We start from the raw sequence: 27,064 nt of genomic DNA, 5'->3' as shown, positions 1-27,064 counted from the left end.
TATCACACTCGTATATGATTAGTTATAAAGATAGCCCAAATATGTTTACTAACGTATGTAATACTTGCATGAGGAATATTTACGATTGTGTAAAAAAAATCGTAAAACGATATAAATAATATCTGTTTAATCTGATTGAATCACAAATATCGTATATCCACATACGAGTTGTCGTAAAAATCGTATACTTATGTGCGTTGTACGTATAGAGTTTCTAACTTCTACGCGTTGGCAAAGCCCACTGTATCTGAGGGATAACATACATTTCATTTTTACTTACTTCACTCTATCCAATGTCAATAAATTCCATTTTGTAAATGCTGTGATTGGGTTCCTTTCCATGAATGCTGCCGATTTGTACTTCGTACCAATGCCAATCATTCAATATGACAACTAAACTTTGACCAATTGAAAATAACTCTGAGGTAAACACGGCAAAAGAAAACATCACTGATATTGACATTTCATCATCGTTTATATGTGGAGAGAATCGTTAGGAATGCTGCGGAATCGTTTTATGTATGTACATTATCGGACCAGTTACAAATAGTTTCCATATACGATTCAAGCAACATTTGTAAGTACAACAACATGGACCTCGAATCGTATAAATGTTGTAGGAATCGTATATTGTAATATCGTAGTCAAAACAAGAATTTCATCTAGATTATGATTGTCAAAAAGTTGCTGCTTTTCAACAGTTGCTGTATAGCACAATGGTAGAGTAATAGCCTCTAGATCCAGAGGTCAAATGTTCGAGACAATGGCTGTTTACATATTTTTAAAAATATTTACTAGATCGTAATAATGCTTACGAAAACTCAGGAAAGTCGTTGTTTAGTACGTATATGGCCTCCACTTTAGTATGTATATAGCGATTCAGTGCATTATATACAGGTTATCTTGTTTGTATATAATAACTTATATCAAAAGCTATACGTATCAAAATGTTGACTGGGGAGGCTCGAAAGCCTCCTTCCAAAAGGCTCGGAAGCCTCCTTCCAACAGGCTAGGAAGCTTCCTTCCAAGATGCTCGGAAACCTCCTTCAAAGAAGCTCAGAAGCCTCCTTCCAAGAGGCTCGGAAGCCTCCTTCCAAGAGGCTCGGAAGCCTCCTTCCAAGAGGCTCGGAAGCCTCCTTCCAAGAGGCTCGGAAGCCTCCTTCCAAGAGGCTCGGAAGCCTCCTTCCAAGAGGCTCGGTAGCCTCCTTCCAAGAGGCTCGGTAGCCTCCTTCCAAGAGGCTCGGAAGCCTCCTTCCAAGAGGCTCGGAAGCCTCCTTCCAAGAGGCTCGGAAGCCTCCTTCCAAGAGGCTCGGAAGCCTCCTTCCAAGAGGCTCGGAAGCCTCCTTCCAAGAGGCTCAGAAGCCTCCTTCCAAGAGGCTCTGAAGCCTCCTTCCAAGAGGCTCAGAAGCCTCCTTCCCAGAGGCCTGGAAGCCTCCTTCCAAGAGGCTCAAAGCCTCCTTCCAAGAGGCTCGGAAGCCTCCTTCCAAGAGGCTCGGAAGCCTCCTTCCAAGAGGCTCGGAAGCCTCCTTCCAAGAGGCTCAGAAGCCTCCTTCCAAGAGGCCTGGAAGCCTCCTTCCAAGAGGCTCAGGAAGCCTCCTTCCAAGAGGCTCAGAAGCCTCCTTCCAAGAGGCTCGGAAGCCTCCTTCCAAGAGGCTCAGGAAGCCTCCTTCCAAGAGGCTCGAAGCCTCCTTCCAAGAGGCTGGCTCGGAAGCCTCCTTCCAAGAGGCTGGCTCGGAAGCCTCCTTCCAAGAGGCTGGCTCGGAAGCCTCCTTCCAAGAGGCTGGCTCGGAAGCCTCCTTCCAAGAGGCTCGGAAGCCTCCTTCCAAGAGACTGACTCGGAAGCCTCCTTCCAAGAGACTGACTCGGAAGCCTCCTTCCAAGAGACTGACTCGGAAGCCTCCTTCCAAGAGACTCGGAAGCCTCCTTCCAAGAGGCTCGGAAGCCTCCTTCCAAGAGGCTCAGGAAGCCTCCTTCCAAGAGGCTCAGAAGCCTCCTTCCTAGAGGCTAAGAAGCCTCCTTCCAAGAGGCTCAAGCCTCCTTCCAAGAGGCTCGGAAGCCTCCTTCCAAGAGGCTGGCTCGGAAGCCTCCTTCCAAGAGGCTCGGAAGCCTCCTTCCAAGAGGCTCGGAAGCCTCCTTCCAAGAGGCTCGGAAGCCTCCTTCCAAGAGGCTCGGAAGCCTCCTTCCAAGAGGCTCGGAAGCCTCCTTCAAAGAGGCTCGGAAGCCTCCTTCCAAGAGGCTCAGAAGCCTCCTTTCAATAGGCTCAGAAGCCTCATTTCAATAGGCTCGGAAGCCTCCTTTCAAGGGGCACTGAAGCTTCCTTTCAAAAGGCTTGAAAGGCCTTCTTTCAAGAGACTCGAAACCTATCTTTCAAAAGGCCTGGAAGCCTCGTTTCAAGAGGTTCGAAATTCATATTTCAAGAGGCTCGGAAGCCTCCTTTCAGGAGGATCATAAGCGTCCTTTAAATATGTTCAGAAGTCTTTTTTTCTAAAGACCCGGAAACCTCTTCAAGAAGCTCGGAAGCTTTTTTCAGGAGGCACGGAAGCCTCCACAAGCCCTCAAAGTTTTATAATAGCCTTATATCTAGTTAGATTTCTGGTTCGATTTACGCTTATCTTCACTCACAGGGAACACCTTAATGAATCGAAGGGGTACCTCTCAGGAATAATGTTGAGAACCGCCTATCTAGAGGATCCCCACGCTTTCTTCACAACATTACAGCGCGAATCGAACGTGATCATGCGGTCCCGAGTGAAGCCCAGGATCCTTAGAAACGGAATGGATTCGATCGATGGTGATCTCTTGCGCAGGAAGTCGACGCAAATTTGGGCTGCAGTGAAAAGTTTGCGAATTCGTTGTAGATAATATAATATGGATGTCATGCGCGTGCAATAGGATTATGACTCCGTGCGAAACGTATGGAGAGGGTTCTTTCGAGAGGAAACTATGGCGTAGTTTCCGACCAAGTACTCGCCTAGACTTCAAAGTTCGCAATATGCCGTCTCGCCAGATGGTGTCATAAGGACTGTATCGAAAATAAGTTATCCACTTTCAAAGTGTTACTACTTAGAAGCTCATGAAGGTATTGGTTTGTTTTACCCTGCATTCGATGTATTCATATGTTAAGTTTCAAATCAGATTTTTTTTGTTTGTTGAAAACTTGTTGTTTTCGATGTATCGCAAAATGAAAGTGATATTGAAATTCGAGTTTTGGACACATGGCTGCGTGAAAAGCGCATCGAGATGGATAATTTGACCAAGCGTTTCACTATCCACACCCAAAGGTAAAAATTAATGGTCAGCAAGCTTGGGGAATACTACACGGTCGCTAACCTGTCGGAAAAAAGAAGAAAATTAAAATCAAGTTACCGGATTTCGGACCAGAAAGTAATCATGGCACAGTAAACGAAGCAATTTTATGCCGATTTGTGACCAGGAAAAAAAGGCTTGAATAAATGTTGAAATAGTTTGCAATAAATATTCAGTATTTTATACAGTCCTTGGGACGACCACGTAAATTCATTGGCGGAACTAAGGGAAAATTCTAGGGGGGGGGGGCTAACTTGTTGAGCTCGAGATTCGTAGCTTAGTTGGTTAAAAGTACTAGTCTAGCATACTGGGTGTCGTGGGTTCGAGTCCCATTGAAGAAAATTGGTTACCTCCAATACATTGTTCAAATCAAAATTTTCCGCATAATGTACATATTCACTTGAGTTTTCAGGAGGTGAGTCACAGAACAATTTGTTTAACCTTCCTAGTGCATTATAAAAAAGTTACACATTGTGCATTAGCGGGTCAAAAATGACCCCAAAATGAAATCGCTCCCAAAAGTTCATTTTCAAACCGATTCTCAATCTTTTGGAACCAAATTGAAGGTATGGATTCCACGGATGTCATTACGGACAGATTTTTGCACTTTGGCCATTCTGGTTCCCAGGAATCGATGTTGAAGGAACATTGATTCTTAGGCCAATTTTTGGCGTGATTTCTTGCCTATCGAAGGGTGATTTTTGAAATGCTCATTAATTTGCGTAGCAATAATCATAATAGAATGTAGCCATTGTCCATTTCCATGGATCAACACAATTCCTGATTATTTCACGGTCCAGTGTCCATCCGGAAGACCCGGCACATCCGTAGAAGTGGTCAATTCATTGAACTCATCCTAGAAGGGTGCAGTTTTCACAAAGCTTTTGATTATCGTAATTTGAGTAACAAATGATTGTGGTGACCCATTTTGGTGGAACTGGGTGGCCACCGGAGGTCCTCCGGAAGATCCGGAACGTCCGTAAAAATGGTTAATTCATGAAACTTATCATATAGGAGCGCTGTTTTTTCTAAAGCTTTTCATTATCGATCTTTGAGTAACAAATGATTGTGGTGACCTAATTTGATGGATCTAAGTGGCCACCGGAGGTCTTCCAGTAGATCCGGAACGTCCGTAAAAGTCAATTATCAAACACATCATAGAAGAACACGGTTTTTTCCAAAGCTTTTCTTTATAGTACATTAAGTAACAAATGATTGTGGTGACCCATTTTGGAGGAACTGGGTGGCCACCGGAGGTCCTCCGGAAGATCCGGAACATCCGTAAAAGTGGTCAATTTATGAAATTTATCATAGAAGGGCGCGGTTTTTTCCAAAGCACTTTCTTATAGTACTTTGAGTAAGAAATGATTGTGGTGACCTATTTTGGTGGACTTGGGTGGCCACCGGAGGTCCTCAGGAAGATCCGGAACGTCCGTAGAAATGGTCAATTCTTGAAACTTATCATAAAGGAGCGCGGTTTTTTTCTAAAGCTTTTTATTATTGATCTTTGAGTAACAAATGATTGTGGTGACCTAATTTGATGGATCTAAGTGGCCATCGGAGGTCTTCCAGTAGATCCGGAACGTCCGTAAAAGTCAATTATCAAACACATCATAGAAGAGCGCGGTTTTTTCCAAAGCTTTTCATTATCGAACTTTGAGTAACAAATGATTGTGGTGACCCATTCTGAACGACCTGTGTGGCCACCGAAGGTCCTTCAGAAGATCCGGAACGTCCGTAAAAGTGGTCAATTTATGAAACTTATCATAGAAGGGCGCGGATTTTGACCTATTTTGGTGGAACTGGGTGGCCACCGGAGGTGCTCCAGAAGATCCGGATCGTCCGTAGAAGTGGTTAATTCATGAAACTCATGCTAGAAAATTGCGTTTTTTTATTGTCGAACGCTGGCCATTTTGATAGACCTGAACGGCCACCGGAGTTCCTTCAGAAGATCCGGAGCGTCCGTAAAAATTGTCAATTACGAAACTTATCATATAAGAGCGCGGTTTTTCACAAAGCTTTTCATTATCGAAAGTTGAATAACAAATTATTGTGGTGACTCATTTTGATGGATCTGAATGGCTACCGGAGCTCCCCCAGAAGATCAGGAACGTCTGTAAAAGTGGTCAATTCATCAAACTTATCATAGAAGAGTGCGGTTTTTCGAATTTTTCATTTTCAAACGCTGAGTAACAAATGATTATGATTAATTGCATATTATTCGGCAACTCGGTCGTACGAAAACCATTTTTTTGTTAAATATCTTGGGGCTCTCCTTAGCTGTGCGGTAAGACGCGCGGCTACAAAGCAAGACCATGCTGAGGGTGGCTGGGTTCGATTCCCGGTGCCGGTCTAGACAATTTTCGGATTGGAAATTGTCTCGGCTTCCCTGGGCATAAAAGTATCATCGTGCTAGCCTCATGATATACGAATGCAAAAATGGTGACCTGGCTTAGAAACCTCGCAGTTAATAACTGTGGAAGTGCTTAATGAACACTAAGCTGCGAGGCGGCTCTGTCCCAGTGTGGGGATGTAATGCCAATAAGAAGAAGATCTTGGCTGTGAATATGCACATCACATGTTTCGAAATGGACAAATTGATATGAAATTTGCGTAAAAGAATCCACGTGTCTTGGAGGGACTCGAGCCCTCAACCTCCTACTCTCTAGATAGGCGTGATAACCCCTACACAACAAGACCATTTAAAGGTCACGTTTGCGTAAAAGCCACCAGAATCTAAGTACCAACCTCCACCGCGGTTAGCTTTTTTTTGCAAATTGAATATCTTTCGGATGCTTGATTTGTCCAATATCCACATGTGCTTTACTGTTGTATATCCACAGTCAAGCGAGTGCAAGTTGTTTATTAAACGAGAGGATCGCACTATAGCCCCCAACAACGGTGACCCCGTGTGATAGACCTGAGCGGCCACCGGAGGTCCTCCAGTATATCCGTAAAAGAGGTCAATTCATGAAACTCATCATAAAAGAGCACAGTTCCTTCCTAGCTCTTCATTGTCGTACTCTGAATAATAAAATATCCCATAAAGTGGTCAATTTTTGAACAGTCAGAAGATTCGGAGCATCCACAAAAGTTATCAATTTAAAAAAAAAATCATCCCCTTTCTATTATCGAACTCTGAGCAAGACACGAAGGAATGTCGTGACCCGTTCTTATTTACCAAAGTGACTATCGGAGGTCTTACGGAAGATACGGAACATCGGTTTAAGTGGTTAATTGATGTAATACATACTAGAAGAGCCTATTTTTTAAATTTCCTTGTCGTACTCTGAACATGAAATTATTGCCGTAAACTTTTCTCACGGATGTGAGTAGCAACCAAAGGCCCTCCGGAAGATCCGTATCACACGTAAAAGTGATCAATTCATAAAACCCACCTTAGAAAAACACGCCATATAAGAGATGATGAAGCACACGATTCTTCTAAACCTTTTTATTTTCCTAATTTTAGAAACAAATGATCGTAACCAATTCGCATGGATTGCCCATTGTATGTCTTCAAGTACATTCAGATCATCCTATTTTCGTATCCTGAGTCATTATGATCGTTGTAACCTATTCTCAGGAACGTGTGTAGTCACCAATGAAGCTCCGCAAGATCAAAAAATCTGTACACCCGGTTCTTTTTTTACACGGGTGGGTTTTAGTTAATTACGACCTTTAGCGTTGATGAAACTATGAGTTAACCCCATGAAAAAAATCACAAAAAATCAAAGAAAATTCAGGTGGTATTTGAAAAGCTGTGAAAAATCAGGTTAACCGGGAAATTAAAGAATACCACCCGTGTAAAAAAAATGTTGGGTGTAATTATAGTCAATTTTTAAAAATTATGGTGACACTATTTTTTTTTTTTGAAAGGACGATCACATTAACCCAGAAAATATTTTCAAGTATGGTTAAATTTGCTTCCATGAATCGATATTTAGTCATAAATCATCGACTCATGAAAGTTTGACTTAAAATAAAAATTTACTTTGGTTGAATCTTTTGACTACTTTTGGTCAAAAATTTCTTGCAAGATGATGGATCATAAAAAACCTATCTTATAATTTTAAATTTTTATTAACAGGGAGTCTATAATGGCAGCAAAAAGGTTCAACTATGATAAAAAGAGCACCTGAAATTTTCATAAATTTTTAGGGTGACAATATCAGGTCAAAAATGTGATAAAATCGTGTCGAAAACGAGAGAAAATCGAGGGTAGACAAAATCGCGAAGTGACAAAACCGGGTCGATACTGTATTATTAGGCTAACATGATGAAACTTTTATGCCCAGGGAAGTCGAGAAAATTTCCAACTTAAAAATTTCCTAGACCAGACCAGGAATCGAACCCCGCCACCCTCAGCATGATCTTGCTTTGTAGTCGCGAATCTTACCACACGGGAAAGGGGGCCCCCGCAGAAAGCATCACAACAACCTTCATGAGATGATCAATAAGTAAAATAACAAACACTTTCAAAAGATCGTGTTCTAGTAGGATAAGTATTAAGTGTTGACCAATCCGTAGGAACTTTAGGAGGACATCCAGTGATCACTTAAGTCATGTATATGGATCACGAGAGGGCCTTCACTGACCATTCAAGTCCATAACTGAGGGTCACGACAAAAATGTCTTACTCAGATTGCGATAATAGATTTTTTGTAAAACCATGCTCCTATGATTCGAGATTCGTTAGTTTGCAGCTTTTAGGAATATTATGGGCATTATTCATAAAGGAGTGACCGCTCAGGTCCATAAGAATGGGTAACGATAATTTTCTATAACTCAGAGAATGTTAATGAAAAGCTTTGGAAAAGCCTTCTATGGTGAGTTGCATGGAATGAACATTTCTACGGATGTTCCGGATCTTAGAAAGGACCTCTGGTGGCCACTCAAGTACATTTAAATGTGTCACCACGTTCTTTTGTTACTCAGAGTAGCTTTGTAAAAATTGCACTCTTCCATGATGAGTTACCCAGGGCCTTCAAAAAGGGTCATCATAATCATGTATTACTCAGCGTTCGGTGATTCAGCTATTCTATGGTGAGTTTTATGAATTGATCACTTTTACGGATGTTCCGGATCTACTGGGGGCCATCCAGAAACCACGTGGTCATATTTTTGAAGATTTTCAACCCCCCCCTCCCCCCATGTGGTCTATCGTGGTCATTTGGCAGACCCCCCCCCCCTTTGACCACGTGGTTTTTTTTTTCAAGCACAAAAATTAAAAAAAAAAACCTATGTAACTAAAACATATGGTTAATCCGATCAATTTTGAAGATGGACAATTTCAACTGATTCAAAATCAAACTAAAACCCAGCATGGAAATTATAAATTTTCATTATTTCGAAGATTCTATTTTTTCTCTAATAAATAATCTAGAGCTGGCTCATCTCTCAAAATTTCTAATTCTTCATTGAAATTTTATTTTGATATTGACTCGTGGAATCCAATGATGCCATACTAAACAAATTTTTCGTTCACTCTGATGTCTTTCGAATAATTTCCCAAGGAACTTCTATTCCATATCTCGAATATGCTTCAGTCAATGGTGGACTCATAGAAGAATGAATGTATTATAGATCAATTATCATTTTGGAGTTCGGATCATTCGATTTATCCAATTAACCAAATTATGAATGATGTATGATATAATATCTCATTAGGTCCATTGGGTTGATATGGCAATTGTTTTTTGTACAAGCTACTACAGACTTTTTAGTTAGAAAAATTATGTTAAGCTTTTTAATGGAATGTCTTTACTTGTCATAAGACGAGTTTGTACCTTCCCATTTAATTCCACCACTTGATTGTACCTTGACAGATACGTATTTCGACCTCAACAGTAAGGTCGTCTTCAGTGGTTCGTACTTGACTCGACTTAGGTTATACAAAACTTTTAGGTTTTAAAAACGTCCTGGAAGTCGTAATGTTTGAACTCCTATTCATTCAAGTCCGTGAACCCAGTGCTTCTAAGGCCCTACAAAAGGCATAGTCATTGTGCAGCTTGATGTTGACTCAAGATAATTTTGGGTACCTTGTCTCTTAGATCTCATGTTAATGGAAATTAGGATCATATGCTTATTTCATCGGATTGGGTACATACCGATGATGAGGACATTACAAATGTCATGATTGATCACCCGAGAAGTCGTGGGCTGAACTTGAGAGCAATCACTGGCTTAACGTTCAGGATGACCCATCTTATCTGAGTGTTCAGAATGATTCAAACATTTCAACTTCATTTGCATGCTCTTAGAATCGAAATCTTCCCAAAGTTTCGGATAACTGAGTTTTCAAGGTCAGTCAAATTTGAGCTCCCATATTTTTTTCTGTAAAACCAATATCTAGATGAACAATTTTACTGAAGAAAATGGTGGTCTAGCTCTCTTTTGTGATTTAATAGCCAATCTAAAACGCTGGGCATATATGAAAGGGTTGAGATTTGTTTTGGAATTCAATTTCAATCGTTATTATAACACTATTTATTACCCTAGATTGTTTTAGGAATTGGAGTGTTTTTTTTTCTGGAACACTGCCACTTTTTTCATATCGCCGGACTCTTCTTAGTTCTAAGACCCTTTTATGAATTTAAAAAGCATTTTATTTAGAATTTCATGTTGATTTTTTAAATGCAAACTTCTCTATGTCATAACCTTTTTCATACGCACTACTAGAATTTTGTGCATTATTGATCGAAAAATTTAAAAATGCACCTAAATGTTCTAATTAGGTGCATTATTAAATTTTTCGATCAATTAGCCTAATTATTCAATATCATAAGAACTAGGCTTCTTAATCCTAAATAATTGCCTACATGTATTGCTTGGATGAGTTTTAAATTCCAAGATCTTCCTAATTTTCAAGAATAATTATTCTGGAGTTGCAAGGAAACCCTTCAGAATAGTTAGAAGAAATTCTTCGGAGTCTCCACGGAAAAATCTTCAGTATTTCAACGATTTTTTCGAAATTCTGTGGAAAAGTTCCTAAAAAGGTTCGGTAGAAATTTTGAAGAACTAGAAGAATCCGTAGAAGGATCCTAAATGCATGAAAATTCCAATAAACATCAAATTCGAAGAACTTCCGGCATAAATTAGAAAAAATCCAGCTTACTTTTTTACAGAATCTCTAAAGATTTTTTCAAAATCCTGGGCAAATTTAATGAATCTTCAAAGGAAATTCTTCTAAATTTCCAATGGAAATTTTTCGTTTTTCAAAAAAATCTTAGAAATTTTCAGCAGTTTTTTTAATTTCCAAAAGAAATTATTTGAAGTATACCAAAATATTTCCGATGGAAATTCCTAAGATTTTCCAGTAGAAAATCGAAAAAAGTTCATCTAAAACACCAATGATGAATTTCCGAGGATATTTCGATGTTTTTCCAAGTGGAAATAACGAAAAAATTGCACTTTTGTAGTACTTGTGAAGGTTGTACTTTAGAAGCAATTCCAATAGGAATTTCTTAGAAAATTAAATCAAAATTTTAAAGATTTTCTGATGTGAAAATTCCTTAAAATTTTTAAATCATTCTTGTGCTTCTTTGCATGGTAAAGATTTAAAGCAATGTTTAGCTGAACCTACAAAAGAAATCAAAATGACTTTCCGAAGAAGAATGAATTTCCCATGAAATTTTGGAAGAATTTATGGTGCAAATTAAAAAAAAAAACGAACCTTGAGAATTCTAAAGATTTATTCTTTGAAAATCCAAAGTATTTTTTGAAGATAATCCATAGACTCTTCCGTGGAAATTCTAAATAATGCCTCGATTAAAAAAAATATTTGGAAAATTTAAAAAATGTGATAGAACTCACAAAGAGCGTAAAAAATTTCATTTCAAAATTCCAAATTTGAAAACAAAAATCCAAAAACAAAAAAATCAACGGTAATATCAAAGTGTTTCATGTGGCATTGGCTATTTAATTTCTCATGAAAATTCAGAAGATTTTTTCTTGAAAAATTTAGAAGTCTTCTTCTTCTTCTATGGCTCCATATTCCAACTGGAAGTTGGTCTGCTTTTCAACTTAGTTTATTCTATTAGCATTTCCTCAGTTATAAATTGAAAGTTTTAAATGCCAGCAATTGTACGATTATATATCTTGTGTAGCAAGTACGAAGGATACATTATACCTAGGGTGTCGACAATGTTTGACACCCGAAAACATCCTAGACAGGAACGAGAATCGAACTCGTCATCTCCGGATTGGCAATCCTATGCCTTTGCTCGTAAGGCTAACTGGAGACTAAACATTTTGAAGTGTTATGAAAACTCATATGTGAATATGTACGTTATGTGGAAGATATTGATTTGGAAAATGTATTGGAGGTAACCACTTTCCCTTCGATGGGACTCGAACCCATGACCCTACAGTAGGGTACTGTAGGGTCATGGGTTCGAGTCCCATCGAAGGGAAAGTGGTTACCTCCAATACATTTTCCAAATTAATATCTTCCACATAACGTACATATCCACATATGAGTTTTCATAACATTGTAAATTAACGTCCAAGTCGGGTGGTTTAATCCCCGGAAATAGGCAATTACCTTTGATTGAACATTTTGAAGTGCACTCCCTAAAATGCTCGAAAAACTTATTTTGGAAATGAAATAGAATTTCTGGTGAAGATTCGGAAGAACTTGTCGAAGAAATTCATTAGAATGTAAAAAAAATATGAAAATATGAACATTTTTTTCCACCAAAAATTATATGTATTTCCCACGAGACTGTTTTGAATTTTCAGACAGAATTCACATGGAATTTTTTTCGGCATTTACACTGGCGATATTTTGTTTTTTTTTCATGACCAATTTGTAGCAAAATTTTCCAGAGAGAATTGTTCAAAAAACATTCTGAATGCTAGCACTTTATCAGGATTGTATGAAGTAAGGTCAAAGTTTTTACAGGAAATTTTTTTACTGGATTTTTCCTGAATATCCACAAGACATTCTTTTGAAGATTTTTCTTGAATTATTGTACAACATAAACAGTTTTCAAAATTGTAGCTGTAGGCCGCTGATGCAAACGTGTCGGCGGCGTGATGCCGAAGACCATCTGCGGCGGAATTTTTAGAAAATATTTTTTCCTTTTTTTTTTGTGAAAATTGAGACTGAAACGCAACCTGCTTTTTCGTTTATTTTTTTTTTTATGGAAATAGGATCTAAAGCTAAGTTGGCCAAATAACTCAGATATGCATCGGCGTTGCGACCGACGCTGCGTTACCGGGTTTTCTCGATGCTTAAATTCATTTTAACACTGAATTGAAAAGACGCTACGTGGGCATCGGCCCTAAGATGCGCTTTGCGTTTAATGATTAAATCATTAAATTTTGATGATTTGTATTTTTTACACCGCTATTGTTATTTACCAAAAATTTTCGTGTTAAAAAAAAACCACGTGGTTCGAGAGCAACACCCCCCCTCCCCCCATGTGGCTTATCGTGGTCATTTTCCAAACCCCCCCCTCCCCCCCTATATGACCACGTGGTTTCTGGACGGCCCCCTGGAGGAACTCCGGTGGCCACTCAGGTCCATCACAATGGGTCACCATAATCATTTGTTACTCGTAGTTCGATAATAAAAAGCTTTGAAAAAAAAATCGCGCTCTTCTATGATAAGTTTCATAAATTGACCATTTTTACGGACGTTCCGGATCTTCTGGAGGACCTCCGGTGGCCACCCAGGTCCACCAAAATAGGTCCCCACAATCATTTGTTACTCAAGGTACTATAAGGAAAAGCTTTGGAAAAAACCGCACACTTCTATGATGAGTTTCATAAATTGACCACTTTTACGGACGTTCCAGATCTTCTGGAGGACCTTCGGTGACCACACAGGTCCATCAAAATGGGTCACCACAATCATTTGTTATTCAAAGTACGATAATGAAAAGCTTTGTGAAAAAAACGCGCACTTCTAGGATAAGTTCCATGAATTGACCATTTTTACGGATGTTCCGGATCTTCTGGAGGAACTCCGGTGGCCACTCAGGTCCATCAAAATGGGTCACCATAATCATTTGTTACTTTTAGTTCGATAATAAAAAGCTTTGGAAAAAAACCGCGCTCTTCTATGATAAGTTTCATAAATTGATTATTTTTACGGATGTTCCGGATCTTCCGGAGGACCTCCGGTGGCCACCCAGGTCCACTAAAATGGGTAACTATAATCATTTGTTACTCAGCGTTCGATAATGAAAAGCTTTGGAAAAAACCGCGCTCTTCTAGGATGAGTTCAATGAATTGACCACTTCTACGGATGTTCCGGGTCTCCCGGAGGGACACTGGACCGTGAAATAATCAGGAATTGTATTGATCCATGGAAATGGACAATGGCTACATTCTATTGGGATTATTGCTACGCAAATTTATGAGCATTTCCAAAATCACCCTTCGAAAGGCAAGAGATCACGCCAAAAATTGGCCTAAGAATCTATGTTCCTTCAAAATCGATTCCTGGGAACCAGAATGGCCAAATTGCAAAAATCTGTCCGTAACGACATCCGCGGATTCCATACCTTCAATTTGGTTCCAAAAGATTGAGAATCAGTTCGAAAATGAATTTTTGGGAGCGAATTCAATTTGGGGTCATTTTTGACCCGCTAATGCACAATGTGTCACTTTTTTTGTTGTGGCGTTCCTAGAGGTCGCTGAAAGCTGGTTATCACCCCAAAATTTTCATTTCCAAAAGTTAGGAAAAGTCAGAAAATTTCAACGTCCTATCTCATTTGATTACAAAGCTACAACGTTTTTAAATCATCTCTGGGCCAAAATAGACCCCAATGCACTAGGAAGGTTAAATTTTTATGTTGTTGTAATATTAAGACTATACAGGAAGTGCAACATTTTACTTAAAATTACTTCATTCAATTAAAATCTCAGAAATTGTACTTGTTTTTTAGTCATGTAACATTATTAGTTCACCAATCAGCATATAATCACTGCTCGTTCATACTCCAACTTCCTGAAGCAAAGCTCTCTGGAGCTGAGAATCAATCAAGCAAAGTATCCTTTGCGTTTAGCATCCCTATCGCAAGCTAGAACAGTCCGATATTCAGGCGTACATTTGTTTGTAAACGAACATTATTATATTGATTCCGTAGAATATAAATGCTTTTTAATCTTTCGTTGATTTGTCAGGCTAATTTACCGTAAATCGTTATGGAGCCAAAATCATGTTTTTCAATACAGTTTCACATAATTCTTATAAAATTGTAAACGATCATAAATAAAATTAATTCCCTTATCTGGACGTGGAAAAATTATTTTGTCCGATAATTACATATCGTGGTTTTCGCAAAAAAAGCTTTCTTTAGCAGGAATTTCCAAATATCAAAGTGGTCATGAAAAACTTAGTAAAATAGATTCAACTTACTGTAGTCTTTCAAACAGAGAGGTGATGAAAAGATTTCATTAATCTGCATTTACGCCCATGATCAAAGAGCCAAATAATGCAGAAAAGCAAATAGTAAATTGCAACCTAAACTCAGTCAGCGCCCATGCCCACTTCCGATTTTGGTACCCACTTTCTGACGCCATATCGCAACAATGTTGAGCAGACGAAGAAACGTTATCGCCTCTTTGCAATCGCAACTGAAACGTCGTCATGTATCTAAGTTCACTTGGCTGTCTGTTATTTCAATACAGTTTGAACTCGTTAGTTAGTTCACATCAAGCTGCATATTTTCTAGTCTGCTTGCTCTACAATTGGTACATTGTTTCTTCAATGTAAGTTTTACAAAAACCTCTTTGTTTCGTAATTCCTTTTCGTTATGGCTTCATTTTTTACTTCTTTCTAATATTTACCGCTCTCCGTTATCAGAAGCTATGTCTGTCATTGCAAATCAGACTTTAGGAAGCCGAAAAAAACCTCTACCAACATCATTTAATTGAAACCTCCTGATTGTAATCAGAAAGGTACATTTTCCCATTTCTTAGCGTTATCATCTATCTGCGCGCGTGTTTTGGGTCTATATTAGGAGGTATGTTTTTTTGTACTTTTTTATCACATTTAAAAAAACTAGAGATATGAGGTATATGGCTCAAACCTTAGCCTAATTTGCTGTGGTTGAGCACATTTATCGTTGTTGAGTACATTTACCGTTATTATTTATTTATTTATTCAGACTAAGGTTGAAGTGGCCTGTGCGGTATATAAGAGTCTTCTCCATTCGGCTCGGTCCATGGCTACACGTCGCCAACCACGCAGTCTACGGAGGGTCCGCAAGTCATCTTCCACCTGATCGATCCAACTTGCCCGCTGCGCAGCTCGCCTTCTTGTGCCCGTCGGATCGTTGTCGAGAACCATTTTCACCGGGTTACTGTCCGACATTCTGGCTACGTGCCCGGCCCATCGCAGTCGTCCGATTTTCGCGGTGTGAACGATGGATGGTTCTCCCAACAGCTGATGCAACTCGTGGTTCATTCGCCTCCTCCACGTGCCGTCCGCCATCTGCACCCCACCATAGATGGTACGCAGCACTTTCCTTTCGAAAACTCCGCGTTGGTCCTCCACGAGCATCGTCCAGGTCTCGTGTCCGTAGAGGACTACCGGTCTAATTAGCGTTTTGTAGATTGTCAGTTTGGTACGGCGGCGAACTCTATTCGATCGGAGCGTCTTGCGGAGTCCAAAGTACGTACGATTTCCAGCCACTATGCGTCTCCGAATTTCTCTGCTGGTGTCATTTTCGGCAGTCACCAGTGAGCCCAAGCACACAAATTCTTCTACCACCTCGATTTCGTCACCACCGATGCAAACTCGCGGTGGGTGGCTCACATTGTCTTCTCTTGAACCTCTTCCTATCATGTACTTCGTCTTCGACGTGTTGATGACTAGTCCGATCCGCTTAGCTTCCCTCTTCAGTCTGATGTAGGCTTCCTCCATCTTCTCAAAGTTACGTGCCATAATATCTATGTCGTCAGCGAAACCAAATAGCTGGACGGACTTATTGAAAATTGTACTACTCGTGTTAATCCCTGCCCTTCGTATTACACCTTCCAAAGCGATGTTGAATAGCAAACACGAAAGACCATCACCTTGCCGTAACCCTCTGCGGGTTTCGAAGGGACTCGAGAATGCCCCTGAAACTTGAACTACGCACATCACCCGATCCATCGTCGCTTTGATCAACCGTGTCAGTTTATCCGGAAAACCGTGTTCGTGCATTAGCTGCCATAGCTGGTCCCGATCGATTGTATCATATGCGGCTTTGAAGTCGATGAATAGATGATGTGTGGGCACGTTGTATTCGCGGCATTTCTGCAGTACTTGGCGAATGTCGAACACCTGGTCCGTGGTGGAGCGTTCGCCCATAAAACCCGCCTGGTACTGCCCCACGAACTCCCTTGCAGTTGGTGCTAGTCGACGGCACAGAATTTGGGAGAGTACCTTGTAGGCGGCGTTCAGCAATGTGATTGCGCAGTAGTTGCTACAATCCAGCTTATCGCCCCTTTTGTAGATGGGACACACGACACCTTCCATCCACTACTGCGGCAAAACTTCCTCCTCCCAAATCTTGGTAATGACCCAGTGCAGCGCTCTAGCCAGTGCCTCACCACCGTGTTTAAATAGCTCTCCTGGTAGTTGGTCAACCCCAGGGGCTTTGTTGTTCTTCAGCCGGCCAATCTCCTCCTGGATTTCCTGGAGATCCGGAGCCGGTAGAATTATCTCCTGCGCGCGTTCTCCCAGGTCCATCACCATACCGCCATCTTCGTCTGCCACATCGCCATTCAGGTGTTCTTCGTAGTGCTGCCGCCACCTTTGGATCACCTCACGCTCGTTTGTAAGAAGGTTCCCGTTTATGTCCTTACACATATCAGGCTGTGGCACGTGGCCCTTACGTGAACGGTTTAACTTCTCATATAACTTTCGTGTGTTATTAGCGCGGTACAGTTGTTCCGTTTCTTCACGGTCTCGATCTTCCTGCTGGCGCTTTTTCCTCCGGAAAATCGAGTTTTGTCTGTTCCGCGCCTGTTTATATCGTGCCTCGTTCGCCCTCGTGCGGTGTTGCAGCAATCTCGCCCATGCTGCATTCTTCTCTTCTACTAACTGCTCACATTCGCCGTCATACCAGTCGTTTCTCTGATCCGGGGCACCGTGCCAAGTGCAGCGGTTGCGGTGCTACCAATGGCGGATCGAATATCTCTCCAGCCATCTTCAAGAGACGCTGCGCCTAGCTGCTCTTCCGTTGGAAGTGCCACTTCCAGCTGCTGCGCGTATTCTTGGGCTAGACTACCGTCTTGTAGCCGCCCAATGTTAAGCCGCGGCGTCCGACTTTGACGCGTGTTGTACACCGTCGAGAGTTTTGAGCGCAGGCATACTGCAACGAGGTAGTGGTCGGATTCAATATTCGCACTGCGGTAGGTGCGGACGTTCGTGATGTCGGAGAAGAATTTACCGTCGATTAGAACGTGGTCGATTTGGTTTTCCGTTTCTTGGTTAGGTGATCTCCATGTGGCCTTGTGGATATTTTTGCGGGGAAAGAAGGTGCTTCGGACTACCATTCCGTGGGAGGCTGCGAAGTTGTAACCTGCGAGTTACAATTAACCCGTTTTATTTAGTCTTGTCGTCGAGTGTATTTTGGGTAGTTTGGTGTCGTTTTAACTGGCTACCCATTATGCTTTTGTTTTATTTTGATATGGCAACATACACCACCACTGTGGATTGTGAATATTTTAATTTGTTTGTTTTTGAATTAAATTTTGTTCACATTGTTTTGTATAGGGTTTTGTTTTGTTGAATTTAAATTATAGTGCTTGTTTAAATAGGTTTTTAAATAAAGTTAGCGCCAGAGCTCCTCCCGTAGGCCTAAAAGCGGCGCTCAAACATAAGACTACGTTTTACCCGAAAAAAAAAAAAAAGTTACGGGCCACGGCCAAGTGAAGACGCGTTTCGGTGGATCTGCCGGTTTTGAGTCCGCAAAAAGTGAATTGTAGGTTTTTGAGTTGCGTGCGTCGGCTGGATGGTTAATTCCCAGCATCGTCGGGAGTGGAAAATTTGGAGTTCCCCCGAAAGTGCCGTGGTTCGGGAACGTTAAGTGCTGTGAAGGTGCAGTGCAAAAGGGTGTTGGATCGCCGCCATAGTGGGAAGCTAAACGCAAAAGAAATTTCGCTTCCCGGCGGTCTAGCAAAAGATCCCAAGAACACCCGCCGTCCTTACTGTGGGGGCTCAGCCAGTAGAGTTCCTCGCCCCCGCAGTTAACAGTCAAGAAGGACGAAGCCAGGCAGTGCAAAGGGGCGTACTGTCTGGGGCAGAATTCTGTGGAATCTGCCGGGGCCTACTACGGCGAGTAGTCGGTTCGGTGTTGTACACCAGCGTCGCTAGGGGGATCCGATAAAGGAGCTTGCTCTTCCCCCTAGCTAAAAGTCAAGGACGGCTGCCGGAGGCAGTCCCTAAAGCCCGAAAGCAGGAAGAAGAGAAAGAAGAAGTCGAAAGTGTAAAGAAGCAGACGAAGAAGAATAGAGAGAGAAGGCGAAAGAAAAGGAAGAAAGCGGAGACCAGTTTGCCTGCTGCTGCCGTGCTGTCGTCGACGAAGGGGCCCCAACGAGAGCAGTGAGTCGACCAGTGCCGTAGTGAGGAGGAGCAGAGAAGGTCAGATAGAATATAAGGTTTTTTTTAAATTTGAAATATTTTTTCCTTTTTCTCATTTTGTCCATCCGAAATCCGAAGGGAAGTGGGAGTACCCTGCTCTAGGCCGCCCTGCCGGGGTAAATTGTATGAGGGGAAGCTCAGGGCTTTCAAAGTTTATGCATCGTTGTCCGTTGTCATTCAATACGGTGTGCAGACTATCCGGTCCGATGACCCGGTCTATACATTTCCTCCCTTCCTACCTGTGCGTTCATGTCACCGATGACGATTTTAACGTCCCGCAGTGGGCATCCATCGTATGTCTGCTCCAGCTGTGCGTAGAACGCTTCTTTCTCGTCGTCGGGTCTCCCTTCGTGTGGCCAGTGCACGTTGATGATGCTATAGTTGAAGAAACGGCCTTTAATCATCAGCTTGCACATCCTTGCGTTGATTGGCTGCCACCCAATCACGCGTTGGCGCATCTTACCCAGCACTATGAAGCCGGTTCCCAGCTCGTTGGTGGTGCCACAGATTTGGTAGAAGGTAGCCGCTCGATGCCCGGTTTTCCACACTTTCTGTCCTGTCCAGCAAATCTCCTGCAGCGCCATGACGTCGAAGTTGCGGGGATGTAATTCATCGTAGATCATCGCAACCTGCGAAACCTAGCGACTTGCAATTCCATGTTCCAAGCTTCCAATCGTGATCCTGTATTCGTCGCCTAGGTCTTTGCCGATTATATCGAGTCGCATTATCTCCTATATTGTTCGTTATGATTGGTTTTCTAGGCGGCTTATTGGGCCTGCGCAAACCTCCTGTCTCGTCGGAGGGCCGTCGTGTCAGGGATGTTTAGCGTCCCACCTAACACCAGGACTTGGGCTTGTGCGCTTTTAGCGGCACACGATCGCTTTGGTGGGGCCTACTTGCAGATACATGCAGCTTTTTATAGAGGTTTAACAGGGCCCACTGTCAAACCCCACCACATCCTAGGCAAGCCCCACAACTCGCAGATGGCCTGGGGAGGGATCGTCAAGCCCTTGGACATAGTCCCTGCTGCCCGCTATCACATTTACCGTTGTTGAGCACATTTATCGTTGTAATATATATCGTTGTAAGCTCTAACAAAAATTTCACCATTGCTTACTTTTGGTTATTACGCCCAGTAGTCAAAAACAACGATAATTGTACACAATCTCTTATTTAAGGCATCAAATGTCTCCAGCGAAATCTACTTTATGTTCGGCAATTTTTTCTAATCTTAGCTCTGGTGGTGGATTTTTTTTACAATTTACAGCCCATGAGAGGATGGTGCATTATTCACTATAAATCGTTTGTAAAAGTCGTAGGCAATAATAATGTGCTACTTCAAATGAAAATCGTAAGCTGTATTTTAGCATTCCACATATTGTCAAAACAAAATTTGGTGTCGCAATACTAATGAAAATTGTGAATTTAATATGAATACTAAAATAGTGCGATTGTTATCCGTTCATCTGATGTGCGAAAATAGGTAAGTCCATTTAGAAAACTCCTTTAATGAGGAAAAGGAAAAACTCTTGCTCAGCCTGCCTGCTTAAGTGGCTGCTAAAAACCGAGTCAAAGTGATTTCCCATGCAAGTTTATTGCGTTTATCACTTGAAGAAGTGCATGAATCTAGCATAATGTAACTAAAATTAAAGAAGTAGTGATAAGTTTCTCTCTAAAAAGATGTATTATTATTAAATCATTTTTTAATTTGCGTGATGAGCCAACGTTACATCCTAGGCTAACATTACCTCCCGTTACCCGATCAATAATGCATAACAAAATTATAACAAGGGGAGTTATTTATTTCAGAAAAATATTGTAACAAAATGTGTTATAAATTTGTCTGGTTAGTTGTTAAAATGACAAAAAATATATCAAAAATACCTCTAGCCGTAGAGGTTGATAACTTCATATCAACATTTTTATCGAATTATCTAATTTTAACACACGTTGTTTTAAATAACAACAATTGATAGAATTGAGTTATAATTTTGTTATGCATTCCTGATCGGGTACCCTAGTTAATGTAAAAAGTAATGCAAAACTCACCCTACACTGGAACAGACTCATCGGTTTGTCCTGTCCGCTAACGTTGGCCATTCCGCTTATGATCCCGTTCACGTAAACTGGTCCACTGGGGTTCCCTTGTGCCAGATACGTTGCCAGTACAGGTACAAAATCTTCCCGCTGAAAGTCACTCCACTCGCTAAACCACTGCACGATGTATCGGAACTCCCGATCGGCCGTCAGGTTGTGTCCGCTTCCCAGCGCTCCAGATGATGACATGTCGACTAGATTGTGTGATAATGGATGATAGCTGCCACGCACCACTCACTTCCCCCAGCTGCAGTTGACGCGCGGTAGTTTCGGGAAACCTGATACCGTGCCCTGCCGCCACGCAGACGACAACACTGAAAAACGGAACCGATCAGTCCGGTTTTGTCGCTTTTGGACTGATTTGTCACCAGAGCAGTACTCTGCCAGCTAGCTGCAACACTGCGGAAAGTAACTGTACTACCTTCACAGCACCGATGTGTCGTGAGCTGACGTCAAGAGCCCGAACTGCACCGTAATTGATAATTGATTAGAAGCTGCTGTGGCGATGCTGGTGACCGAGTTTCGACTCGATATCACAGACTGCCCATTCAATCACCGAAGAACGGAACGCACTTATCTAATTCAAATCACGACCAAATACAGCGCTTCAGAGAAACAATCGTAGCAGGATTATCATATTCATTTTTATTATAATTTTCTTGGCCTTTGTTTTGGCTCCACGACCTCCTCTAATGCAATCTGTACCCACTCTGTGGTACTTCTCTATGTACTATTTATGGTTGCACTTATTATTGCTCGTTCCCTTTACATTATTATTTTCACATCTCCAGCACACGACCGAACGAGTGACCGAACCTTTGATGACGGATTGAATCTTGTGTAGGTCGCTGCACACGATAGGGTCTGTTATACCTGTGTATGGATGTGTAAGGGGACGGAGCCGTCTAACGCGCCTTGGGATCAAAGGAGAGTAAATTTTATCCTAGTTAAGGCTTATTGTGTTCAATCTTATATAAGTTATTGAATGAATACTTAAATATTATCTAGCTATTATCTTTTCAATAACAATTTCAATCTCCTCCGCCTGATATAAATTTGTAAACTAACAGGCTATCGTAAAACATAATACATATTCATATTATTATATTGATATAGCTGTGAAGTGCCTAATCTAAAATGCCTTTTTCAAATAACTTATGACCACAATACAGTATCAGATGATAGATTGGTAGAGCGCTAGTAACAACAATTCTTCTTCTTATTGGCATTTCATCCCCACACTGGGACAGAGCCGCCTCGCAGCTTAGTGTTCATTAAGCACTTCCACGGTTATTAATTGCGAGGTTTCAAAGCCAGGTTACCCTTTTTGCATTCGTATATCATGAGGCTAACACGATAATACTTTTATGCCCAGGGAAGTCGAGACAATTTCCAATCTGAAAATTACCTAGACCGGTACCGGAAATCGAACCCAGCCATCCTCAGCATGGTCTTGCTTTATAGCCGCGTGTCTTACCGCACGGCTGAGGAGGGCCCACAGTAACAACAATTATGAACTATAAAGTTGCTGAAGTTTCTATTGCTCTCATTTGCAAATATGTTTAGTATACATATTAGTTCGGTCTACAAGTGAATAGGCCAAATCTTAATTTAATTTAACTTTAGAAGAAATTTAAGAATTGGTCTAGAGTTTTTTACCTAAAATTTGATTTTGTACCTAAAAGAAGATTTGTTAGTATAAGTCCATCGTATAAGTAGACTGACACAATATTAAACTGACTCAAGATGATACAACTCGACTAAACAGCTTATCAGTTCAAATGTAAGTTTAAATTTGAATTACTTTATGGTAATCTACATACACCCATAAATTGATTCATAGACTAAAATTAGTAATAAGGTCACATTTTTTAAATTATTGTTTACTACTGTTTTACTGTTTTTAGGAATCTACTAGTTAAGTAAAGTATGTAGATTTTTCTTATTCCTATTGAATAGATAGAAGTTTTTTTAGTCTGTGCATTCCACACCGGTCTCCCTTCATAGAAATCTCGCTTAACTTTTCAAAAGGACCTAAGTAACATTTTTTTCATGAATTAATTTGAATAGCGCAATCAATAGCTTTCATAGTGTTCTGTTGATTGCGCTATTCAAATTAATTCATGAAAAAAATGTTACTTAGGTCACTGAAAAGTTAAGCGAGAAATGTTTTCAATTTCTGTTTCTAGAGCATTGCTTCCTACACCAACGATACAGACGATGGGTAACAAAACACAGCATAACCCACTGAACAGGAGAAGGCTGATGTGCATGAGATTGCAAACGAAACAAACTCGAAGATAACATTTTTGCAGCATCAATTCAGAGATACATTCGATACAAAAAACCGCACCTGGCCTCTCTTGCGCTGTTGGTGTGTGTTGTGTTTACCTCATTTACACGTTTGAAATATCTAACTAGCAAGAAGAGTTGGAAATGACATTTTTTTGCTAAATACATTTTTATATCTGACCTGAAATGCATATGGATATCGAGAAAGACCATAGAACTCATATTCAATTCCTAGCTTTGTTCTACTTGACTTATAAATCCTGATTTGGTTCAGAGTTTTGTGGAGTAAATTGCAAGGACATGGCCGGGTGTAAAAAAAAACAGATTTACGTTCTTACAAACCATTGTTCATTTACTGTCCAAAGTTATTTATAAATTAATATGAAAATTACAATAACAAAATTGATTGAAACAAAATTAATTTTGTGTGAGATAATTTACGGGTGTACAATCTCTCTCTACTTTAATGCTCTCTCATGCTTGTGTCGCACACAACGTTGTACTCCGTGATTATAGAATCACACGCTTAAAAGAAAATATACAGGAAAGTGGTTACCTCCAATACATTTTCCAAATCAATATCTTCCACATAACGTACATATTCACATATGAGTTTTCATAACATTGTAAATTAACGTCCAAGTCGGGTGGTTTAATCCCCGGAAATAGGCAATTACCTTTGATTGAACTGAACTTGAGTTGCGTGCTCTTGCCTACGCAATGCGGTCGGGTCTGAGCTTGACGACCGACTGGCAAATAGCTTACACAACCTCACTTGATCAGTACCGTTGCTGATGAAGAATGTGTATAGCCGCCAGACATTCTAAATACTCACGCTCCTCTAATGTGGACGTGTACAATACATATGTGGAAGTATTGGCTTGATAAATGGATTGCGAGTGATTTGACTATGCGTCCAATTTGGGAATCTCGAGCTCGTTCAGTAGCCGCTAGGTTGCGAAGGCCGACGGAGGTCCTTCGTAGCTTAGTTGGTTAAAGCACCAGTCTAGCGTACTGTAGGGTCATGGGTTCGAGTCCCATCGAAGGGAAAGTGGTTACCTCCAATACATTTTCCAAATCAATATCTTCCACATAACGTACATATTCACATATGAGTTTTCATAACATTGTAAATTAACGTCCAAGTCGGGTGGTTTAATCCCCGGAAATAGGCAATTACCTTTGATTGAACTAAAATATACTAGTTTTCCTACAAACTACGTAACCCTTTAGCTCTAGGCCCAATGTTTCTGGACGCCAGACCGGTGTTGCCGACAGTAGTCATCCACATGCTTTTGATCTTTTTGTCTTAGCATGGTCTTGCTTTGTAGCCGCGCGTCTTACCGTACGGCTAAGGAGGGCCCGTTACATCACCATGGAAGATGGATGTGTAGACGTTAAAGTGCACGACCTGCCAGAAAACGTCCCCGAAGAAAAGATCGTTCAATTTTTAAGTGCACGCTAACTTTCACCTACTCAGTGACTGAGTAAAATTGTATTGCTCTCTCTTTCTATCCCACGGAAATTTAAATCCCGTTAAAAGCAGCTCAAAACTATGAGTAATCCTGCTTTTGAGGGAAATTGAGTAAAATTTCCGTGGGAAGAAAAGAGACGGCAATACAATTTGACTCAGTATCTGAGTAGGTGAAAGCTAGAGTGTGCATTCGGTGAAGTGTTTTCGCTGCGAGAGCTAACATGGGGAGATGGGTTCAAGTTCGGTGGAATACCGCTCGGCATTTGGTCGGCCCGGATGCTAATTCAGCGGAACATCGATTCGTGGGTAACGATTGATGGACAACAGGCCTACATTTTTTACAAGGGACAGATCGTCTCTTGTAAATACTGCAATGAGCAAGCGCATACTGGCATATCGTGTGTCCAGATCAAAAAGCTGCTAGTCCAGAAGAGCTATGCGAACGTGGCGAAGCAAACTGGGCCACGACAACCACCGAAAAAGTCGAATGGTGCAAAACCCCCGAGCGCCAAACTCGTCTGATACCTGATACCTGATAGGATGATGCACTTTTGAATTTATTGTTCAACATTGCACTTTTCAACAAATTGTCACCTAAATGGATTCGCATTATGCGTTTTTCACAGTGTACTGTGTGTCTCGTCTTTGGCTACTCTTGTTCAATCTCAACGTGAGCGTGGAGTTATGAATATGTGTTTTTTTTTAGTTTTTCAACAAACTGTCACCTATATGGATTCGCATTATGCGTTTTTACAATGTACTTTGTGTTTGTCACCTTAATGGATTCGCATTATGCGTTTTTCACAGGTTACTCTGTGTTTCGTCCTTGACGTTCGGCTTCGGCTACTCTTGTTCAATCTCAATGTGAGGTTGAATAAGAGTGGGGTTATGAATATGTGTTTTACTTAGTTTTTAAACAAATTGCCACCTATATGGATTCGCATTATACCTTTTTCACAATGTACTCTGTGTTTCGTTTTTGACGTTCGGTTCCGGCTGCTCTTGTTCAATCTCAACGTAAACAGTTCGATACTTACACTTTAGCGTGTAAGTGAATTGACAGGTCTGGGCTGCGCGCAACACTGTCTGAGTTCTCGTTGAACAATAAACGAACCGACAGGTTCTTTCTAATCGATCTCTCGAACACGACACAAGTCTTTTTTATTATCTCCCGCGAAAACCCCATTAGTCTCGATACGTTTCGGTAGTAGTTTAACCGGATATATTAGGTTAAATAAGAGTGGGGTTATGAATATGTGTTTTACTTAATTTTCAACAAATATATGGATTCGTATTATGCGTTTTTATTACAATGTACTTTGTATTTGTCACCTATATGGATTCGCATTATGCGTTTTTACAGTGTACTCTGTGTATCGTCTTTGACGTTCGGCTTTGTCTACTCTTGTTTAATCTCAACTTGAGTGTGGGGTTATGAATGTGTTTGACCTAATTTTTCAACAAGCTGTCACCTATATGGATTCGCGTCAGGGGTCGTACACTTATTACGTAAGAATTTTTTCTGGGTTTTTCGACCCCCCCCCTCCCCCATGTAAGATTTTTTTCATGCTAATGATTTTTTATTATATGGAGCATAAGATATTGACCGACCTCCCCCTCTCCCGCCAAAAGTGCTTACGTAATATGTGTACGGCCCCTTATGCGATTTTTACAATGTACTTTGTGTTTGTCACCTATATGGATTCGCATTATGCGTTTTTCACAGTGTACTCTGTGTTTCGTCTTTAACGTTTGTCTTCGGCTACTCTTCTTTAATCTCAACTTGAGGCTAAATAAAGGTGGGGTTATGAATATGTTTTATTTACTTGGATTTTCAACAAATTGTCACCTATTTGGATTCACATTATGCGTTTTCCACAGTGCACTCTGCACACTTAATTTTTTTTACCGGGATCTCAGCAAAATGGTCAACTTTTACCGAGATTCGCACAGCCGTGCCCCAGCAATCATGTTTTTTGCCGATATTTCTGTCAAAATTGCTGAAAATCAGCAAATATTTTGCCGAAAATCAGCTAACAAACGTTATTTCTGCTGAAATATCAGTTTTTTATTTTGCTGGCGCACGGCTGTGCGGATTTTTGCCGAGCTGCAGAAATAAAAACTAAGGGTGTGTGTTTCGTCTTTGACGTTCGTCCATTGTTACACCTCTCTTTAGTCCCTAGCGTAATGCGTGTGAGTCTACATCATTGGGTTTCCTATAAATGGTATATCATATGCATTTGCATTGTGTGACTTATCCAGTATATTTTATGCTTCGCGTTTCATTGTGTTTTTCAAAATGCATCGTA

General features: G+C 40.9%; 1 protein-coding gene across 3 annotated transcripts in view; it reads right to left on the bottom strand.

The window, feature by feature from the left end:
• Positions 1–21,828, bottom strand: part of LOC134221986 (uncharacterized protein C14orf119) — a 36,751-nt gene extending 14,923 nt beyond the window's left edge. Inside the window, exons 1-2 of one of the 3 annotated variants that reach the window (XM_062701157.1) lie at positions 21,369–21,828; positions 20,942–21,303 (exon numbers count right to left, since the gene is read on the bottom strand). In XM_062701157.1, the coding sequence (XP_062557141.1) occupies positions 20,942–21,178 (237 nt within the window). In that variant the 5' untranslated portion in view covers positions 21,179–21,303; positions 21,369–21,828. Of the gene's footprint in view, positions 1–20,941 lie in introns of all 3 variants that reach the window. The other 2 variants (XM_062701151.1, XM_062701145.1) reach the window with 2 other exon arrangements.
• Between the last annotated feature and the right edge of the window lie 5,236 nt (positions 21,829–27,064).

The sequence above is a fragment of the Armigeres subalbatus genome, chromosome 1 (assembly GCF_024139115.2).
Source record: "Armigeres subalbatus isolate Guangzhou_Male chromosome 1, GZ_Asu_2, whole genome shotgun sequence".
NCBI classification, from domain to species: domain Eukaryota; kingdom Metazoa; phylum Arthropoda; class Insecta; order Diptera; family Culicidae; genus Armigeres; species Armigeres subalbatus.
This window is presented reverse-complemented; position numbering and strand designations above follow the sequence as displayed.